The sequence below is a fragment of the Chionomys nivalis genome, chromosome 4 (assembly GCF_950005125.1).
Source record: "Chionomys nivalis chromosome 4, mChiNiv1.1, whole genome shotgun sequence".
In the NCBI taxonomy this organism is placed as follows: Eukaryota; Metazoa; Chordata; class Mammalia; order Rodentia; family Cricetidae; genus Chionomys; species Chionomys nivalis.
In genome coordinates, this window is record NC_080089.1 from 19,718,593 (window position 1) to 19,726,396 (window position 7,804).

General features: G+C 34.6%; 1 protein-coding gene and 1 non-coding gene across 2 annotated transcripts; one reads left to right on the forward strand and one right to left on the reverse strand.

Annotated features, from left to right (window-relative positions):
- Positions 1-2,509: 2,509 nt before the first annotated feature.
- LOC130874052 (U6 spliceosomal RNA) lies at positions 2,510-2,616 on the reverse strand. Its single transcript, XR_009057095.1, has one exon. It is a non-coding gene; the product is annotated as a U6 spliceosomal RNA (small nuclear RNA).
- Positions 2,617-3,719: 1,103 nt separating this feature from the next.
- On the forward strand, positions 3,720-4,688 carry LOC130872679 (olfactory receptor 867-like). The gene has a single exon (XM_057766853.1). It carries the CDS (start codon positions 3,720-3,722, stop codon positions 4,686-4,688), a length of 969 nt encoding a protein of 322 aa, XP_057622836.1.
- The last annotated feature ends 3,116 nt before the right edge of the window (positions 4,689-7,804 follow it).

Consider the following 7,804-nt stretch of genomic DNA (forward strand, 5'->3'; position numbering starts at 1 on the left):
ATTTTTCCAGTGTCACATTCTAAATAGTATCTATATATTCTCCACTTCTTTATGTGATTTGGTTTTTATTATTTTTTAAACTTATTTACTTATTAAAAATTTTCATCTCCTCCCCTCCTCCCATTTTCCTCCCACTCTTCCTCCTCTCTCCTCTCCCTCTTTAGTCCTAAGAGAAGTCAGGGAGCCCTGCCCTGTGGGAAGACCAAGGCCCTCCATCCAGGTCTAGGAAGATGTGCATCCAAACAGACTAGGTTCCCAAAAAGCCAGTATATGCAGTAGAATCAAAACCCAGTGCCATTATCATTGGATTCTCAATCAGCCCTCATTGTCAGCCACATTCAGAGAGTCCAGTCTGATCACATCCTCGTTCAGTCCCAGTCCAGCTGGCCTTGGTGAGCTCCCATTAGATCAGTTGCACTATCTCAGTGGGTGGACGCACTCTTCGCGGTTGTGACTTCCTTTCTCATGTTCTCCCTCCTTCTGCTCTTAATCTGGACCTTGGGAGCTCAGTCCAGTGCTCCAATGTGGTTCTCTGTCTCTATCTCCATCCATTGCCAGATGAAGGTTCTATGGTGATATGCAAGATATTCATCCGTGTGGCTATGGGATAAGGCCAGTTCAGGCACCCTCTCCTCTTCTGCCCAAGGAGAATCTGGTAAGACTTCCTTTCCCAATTTCAAACTCTGAAACTATTCAAGATCCATTTCTAAGATTATGATTTTCTATTCATCTCTTTAAAAATGTTAATGTATTTTAGTTTAAATTCACTATACTTACATTTAGGTATAGATAATTGGAAGATTCCCCTTTTTTAGGTGATTTCTCAATATTTTACTTCAAATATTTATATTTATTCAAGTTCTGTTGGGATCAGCTGATGTCAAACAGCACCTGTATACGGGTGTGATGATTAAGAAAGACAAAAGACAGAAGATAGAGGGAGGGCTCTCGGTGAATACTGCAACGTCATGATTTATTTCTTATAGCCCTCTTATACCCAAAGCAAAAGGGGGCGGCAAAATGCTTCCTTACCATGGTTCTAAGAGCAAGCAAGCATAATCACCTCCTTAATACTCAGAATATATAGCAACCACTCCTTTGGTCAAACACCTTGTCTTTTGGCCTTGAGAAGAAAGAACAAACTTGAACTCTGACCTCCATTCAGGCTGGAATGGAGTCACTGTGGGCTCCCATAAGCTCCTAAAGTTTAATAATCAAAATGTAATTCCTTCAAAATACAAATTATGGAACAGAACCATCAGGATTTCAGACTAACAAAGAATGTGAATCATTCAATGTAAGAGTGACAAAGAAAACACAGAAGACAATATGTGAATATCATACCTTGTCCTTGAGGCCCTCATTCTGTTTTTTATTTCACAAGCCAAATGCCAGACTGCCACCTTCATAGTGGCAGGGACTACATGCTAATCCCTCGTCCTTGAATATTTCTCTTTTTTTTTTCTTTTGGTCTTTTCCCAAACGTTCCTATTTCAGGGATGATACTACTATCCACTCTTTCACTCTCACAGGATAAACTATTTTATTACTTTGCAGGTATTTTTTTCAAAGGCAAATAACATTCTCAGGCATTCATTTTTTTTTTTTTTTTTTTTTGCCCAGCAAAAAAAAGTTTTATTTAATTCAGTATTTGAAGGTTCAGAGTTCAGGAGCAAATGGAACAACCTCTTCCCTCCCCTTCAACCCTCTCCCATGGTCCCCATGCTCCCAATTTACTCAGGAGATCTTGTCTTTTTCTACTTCCCATGTAGATTAGATCCATGTATGTTTCTCTTAGGGTCTCATTGTTGTCTAGGTTCTCTGGGATTGTGATCGTAGGCTGATTTTATTTGCTTTGTGTTTAAAAACCATGTATGAGTGACTACATATGATAACTGTCTTTCTGGGTCTGGGTTACTTCACTCAATATGATGTTTTTTAGTTCCATCCATTTGCCTGTAAATTTCAAGATGTCATTATTTTTTTCAGCTGTGTAGTACTCCATTGTGTAAATGTACCACATTTTCCTTATCCATTTTTTGGTGAGGGGCATTTAGGTTGCTTTCAGGTTCTGACTTTAACAAACAATGCTGCTGTGAACATAGTTGAGCACATGTCCTTGTGGTATGATTGAGCATCCTTTGGGTATATACCCTAAAGTGGTATTGCTGGGTCTTGAGAAAGATTGTTTCCTAATTTTCTGAGAAATCCCCATACTGATATCCAAAGGGTTGTACCATTTTGCACTCCCACCAGTAACGCAGGAGTGTATGCTTTACCTCACAACCTTTCCAGCATAAGTTGTCATCAGTGTTTTTGATCTTGGCCATTCTTACAGGTGTAAGATGGAATCTCAGAGTTATTTTGATTTGTATTTCTCTGATGCCTAAGGATGTTGAACATTTTCTTAAGTGTCTTTCAGCCATTTTAGATTCATCTGTTCAGAGTTCTCTGTTTAGGTCTGTACCCATTTTTTTATTGGATTATTTGTTCTTTTGATGACCAATTTAAAAATATGGAACGCTTCACGAATTTGCGTGTCATCCTTGCGCAGGGGCCATGCTAATCTTCTCTGTATCGTTCCAATTTTAGTATATGTGCTGCCGAAGCGAGCACTCTCAGGCATTCATAATGCTAACACTTTCTTGCTTGGAAAATTTAGTATCTTATATAAGTAAAAAAAATCGTCTTTTACTTTTCTTTGATGATTTGGTTTAAATTATATTTCAATATCTGTAATCAGATTAACCGATTACAAATTTTGACCATTAGTGCTCCTGATTTTACAATAACAATCCTGTTTATGGACAGGGAAGAGTATATGAGAATGCACTCCCCCTACTTATTATAGTGATAGTGTGCTTCTTGTTTCATATTCTCATCTCTATAGACCACTGTTCTTTTCTCTTTCCAGACACATTCACTTGGAAGCAAGTGTTCAAAAGAAGGAGCTATAGGAAACCACATTGATTCAAAGTAGTGCAAACAACCCTGTTGTAATTATACCATAAATACATCATCAATTCCTGCTGCTCCAGAGAACACCTTGTGGATATTCTCAATGATAGTTATGCATGAGAAATTTAAGAAGTCACATAATTTTCTCAAGACTACATAGATGTCAATGGATGAACCAAAATTATGTTAAAGAAATATGACAAAATTTTTAACTTGTAAATTATTGTTCAATATTTACTTTTGAAATTTTGTTATGCACCCAAAATGATTATCATAATAGAGCAGATTTATATTAATAGTAATAATATAAAAATGAAAACTGACATTTTTGAAATATACTGCTCACAAGGCATTTTAAAAAACAAGAATAACAATGTTAGAAAACAATTATGGGCTCAGAGTGACAAAGTTATGAAGATTTTATAGGTAAATTCTCATTCTATTAAGAGAAATAAATTACTGTAGCTATAAAGAAAAATTAACAAGAAAACTTCAAGTGTTTGTAGGGTTTATTAAAGAATAAATTTTCTATATAGAAAATTCCATTAATAGCAGTTTTAAAGTTAAAGAAGAGATATATTTGACTAAATAAAAAAGAATGATTGCACATATTTACAAATGGTTACAAAAAGTCACTTGGTTAAGTAAATGAGAGTTATTGTCATTATGAAAGATATGCTTCACCAGGTTATTTTGTGACTTGACAGTAGCTATTAGTTGAAAACTCTCCTTATCTCATCTATAACAGAAACAAAAGTTAAATGGAAACAGAGAACGACACACTGATACCAGAATTTCTCATTGTGGGCCTCTCAGATAATCCTGAACTGCAGTCCATTCTCCTTGGACTGTTCCTGTCCATGTACCTGGTCACAGTGCTTGGGAATCTGCTCATCATCCTGGCTGTCAGTTCTAGCTCCCACCTCCACACTCCCATGTACTTCTTTCTCTCCAACCTGTCTTTTATTGACATCTGTTTAATCTCAACTACAATACCAAAGATGCTGGTGAACATGCATTCACAGAGAAAAGACATCTCCTACAGAGAATGCTTTACGCAGGTATATTTTTTTAATACTTTGGTTGGAATGGATAATTTTTTACTTACTTTAATGGCCTATGATCGCTTTGTAGCTATCTGTCATCCCCTCCACTACACTGTTATCATGAGTCCTTGGGTATGTACCCTTCTGGTCCTGATATTTTGGATCATCATGTTCTGGGTCTCCCTGATTCATATTCTGTTGCTGAATGAATTGAAATTCTCCAGAGGAACTGAAATCCCACATTTCTTCTGTGAACTGGCACAAGTTCTCAAGGTAGCCAACTCTGATACTCACATCAATAATGTCTTTATGTATGTGCTGACTTCCCTATTAGGTGTGATTCCTATGATAGGAATCCTTATGTCTTATTCACAGATTATCTCATCCTTGTTAAGGATGTCCTCTACTGTGAGTAAGTACAAAGCCTTTTCCACCTGTGGGTCTCACCTCTGTGTGGTCTCCTTGTTCTATGGGTCAGGACTTGGAGTTTACTTCAGCTCCTCTGTTTCTCATCCTTCTCAGAGAAGAATGATTGCCTCATTGATGTATACTGTGATCAGTCCCATGCTGAACCCATTCATATATTGCCTGAGAAACAAGGATGTGAAGGATGCTCTTGGAGAACTTGTCAACAGAGTTGCCTCGTGTCCATCTGTACTGAGAACTCTAAGACAAATTTTATGAACATACATACCCTGGGTGCTCTTTTTCTATCATACACCACATGCCTAATTTACACTATTTAGAAATTATTTTTAACTTTTCATTTTTGTATTTTTAACAGAAATTACTTTAATTCCCTAGGCATGCTGATTAAAGATTGTAATTATGCTTTTGGGATTTTGATGTAAAATGTTGTGAATTATGACTCATGAGTTCATATGAGTTCATCCTAAATCATTTTTGGATGGTTATTGTTCTTTACTTTAATTTGATAGTATTCTTGTTTTCCCGAAAGGAAATATGAAAATGCTCACATCAATACTATTCTCATATGAGTTCTTTTACTATCATTCAACATATGTGATTTCATTCTGAAAACATTGTTGTATTGTTTTTTTCATTTTTCATTTTTATTTTTTGATATTATAGCTTAATAACATCTTTTATTTTATTTTCTTCCCTCCAAAATCTCTCATATACCTCCCTTTATCCTTCAAATTCATGGTCTGTTTATTAACTAATATTATTACTTCAGGTATATACGTATATATATATACGTATATACCTGAAGTAATAATATATAAATTAATAAAAGTAATAAACCTATATGTATATACATATCTGTTCCTTATTATAATGATTTCAGCCTAAATAATGTTACTTCTATGTTACATGTATGTATGTATGTATGCATGTATGTATGTATGTATTCAGGCGTAGTGGCTTTGACACTAGTGTTCTCTTTCCTGGGGAAAACCACCTCTTCTCTGTCCAGATTTTATTAGTTGTCCATAGTTACAGAAAACTTTGTGAAGTTGAGCACATTTATGGTGTCATATTTGTTCAGCTCATATTTGGGCAATCATGCTTGTGAGAGTCTATGGGTATAGCATCTGCTATTTCAAGAAGATGCATTCTCATTGTTCTTGATACTTTGACTCTCATAATCTTTCCTTTCCTTCTTCCACAATTTTTATAGCTACATCTACTGGGACTGGACTCCACATCTGCAACTGTATTGATTGTGGCTTTCTGTAGAAGTGTCTGTTGGTTTCAGAGAAAAGTTTCCTTGATTAGGGGTGAAGAGTTCACTTATTTGTCAGTATAAGGACAAATGTCTAGAACTTGCTGTTAGGGATTTTGCTGTTTTAGTAAATTAGTAGTTGTAGATTCTTCTCCAATATAATGATAGTAAAATGTGTTATTCAAGCAACCAACATAGCTGGCAAGCAATCTACCCAGTTATGACTTCTGTTAATCACATTGATGACCAGCATGTCATGATGACCTTAAGAGTATAAAAGTTGTGCATGCTTCTTTGTAATAGACTTCACTCTTTGGACCTAAGACCTGGTCAACAAGAGGGAAATTATGCCTAGTACCAGAACTCTATCTAACTCTGCAGAGCTAGAGTGATCAGAGAATAATCTGAGATTGTGACAGACTATAATTTAAGCTATACAGTGAATATTATATTTACTGTGCTCTTTTATGCAATGATGATTGGTGTTTAAGCAGGAAATCTCCATAAAGTTGTTTTGTAAAAGTTTCATTCCTGTAATTCTCTTTTTAAAAAAAAATGTAGTATAGTTTGTTAATGTCATCCTTAGAAATTTGCACCATCACAGGAGACTGACTGTGTCACTACAGTACTCTACTCCCTACGCTGTTATCCAATGGCCAACTCACCTTTTGCTAGAAGTTTTACCAATTCTACAGGTTGTATTTTTCTTGTCATGAAGCTATTCATTATGTTATCTTAATATTTGGTGATTATATAATATTTGGTGATTATATGTCTTTGCAAGTTTTTCTGTTTTTAAAGTGTTTATTATTGCTAAGTATACATGTGCTGTGGAAGAGTTATTACTGTTAAATTGAAACCTGTTCTTTTTTAACTAACACCCTTCCCATATACCATGAGAGTCACTTTACTCTGCATGAGGTCTGCTACTTAAGATCCGCATATAAAATAGAAAATATCATATTGATTATATTATCTGTTTCTCATTTCACAATACCTAATGATGCAGTGGTTCATCCATGTTATATCAAATGTATTATTTAATTAATGTACCTGTATATTGTTGTCTTAGCTATGTCACATTTATCTACACATCTTATAGTAAACATATAAATCCACACATAGTTGAAATAATTCTGTCAAGATAATGAAATTATACAGAAATATTGATGTATTCATTTAATATTCATTAGACAGTCATGTTTAAATGAAACTACCAAATCTTACAGTTTTTCTCATTTTTAGAAAAACATACATGCTGTTTTATATAATTATTTTATTAACTTGTGTTGCCAACAACATTCAACATTTCTATATTTGATAACTATTTGTTTTCTACTATATCTTTGATAATTTTAAAGCATATAGTGATATTCTATTGCACTTTTATAATTATTGAAGTAGTGATACCAATAAATATGTTCTGTATATCTTCTCTTTGGTTATCTTCTTTAGAGAATTTTCTGATCAGAACCTTTGTTGATTTTAAGTAGATTATTTGTTTTCTCACAATTGGGTTGTGTGATTTTTAAATATTTTTATATTGAATTCTTAACTAATAAATGATTTTAAATATCGTCTCTCATTTAGTTTTCTCTTCTTTTTTGATGAATTTACCTATAACATTTCAAATTTTATTTTAATGGTTTTATTATATGTTAATAATGGGTAAAGTGGCCAGGTGCTGGTGGTGCACACCTTTAATCCCAGCACTCAGGAGGCAGAGGCAGGCGGATCTCTGTGAGTTCGAGGCCAGCCTGGTCTACAAGAGCTAGTTCCAGGACAGGAACCAAAAAGCTATGGAGAAACCCTGTCTCGAAAAATCAAATAATAATAATAATAGGTAAAGTGGGTTTCATTATTAAATTTTTATGGATGTACAAAATGTATTCCAATTGTATTCCTCTCCTATAACCCTCTATATCTACTCCTGTTAATTTCTTTCTTCTTCCCAACAATCTTCCTTCTTTTATATCATTTTTGTAGCCTGTTAAGTTTTATTAGATTGTTTATAAGAGCATTTGACCTTACAAATGAGTATCTTACTGAAAATATATTTCTCTCCCCCTTTAGCTATAGCTTCAGAAAGGGGTGGGTACCTCTGATCCTCTCT

Bases quoted from the DNA above. Each gene is read 5' to 3' on its own strand.
- LOC130872679 (XM_057766853.1), top strand. From the start codon at position 3,720: ATGGAAACAGAGAACGACACACTGATACCAGAATTTCTCATTGTGGGC.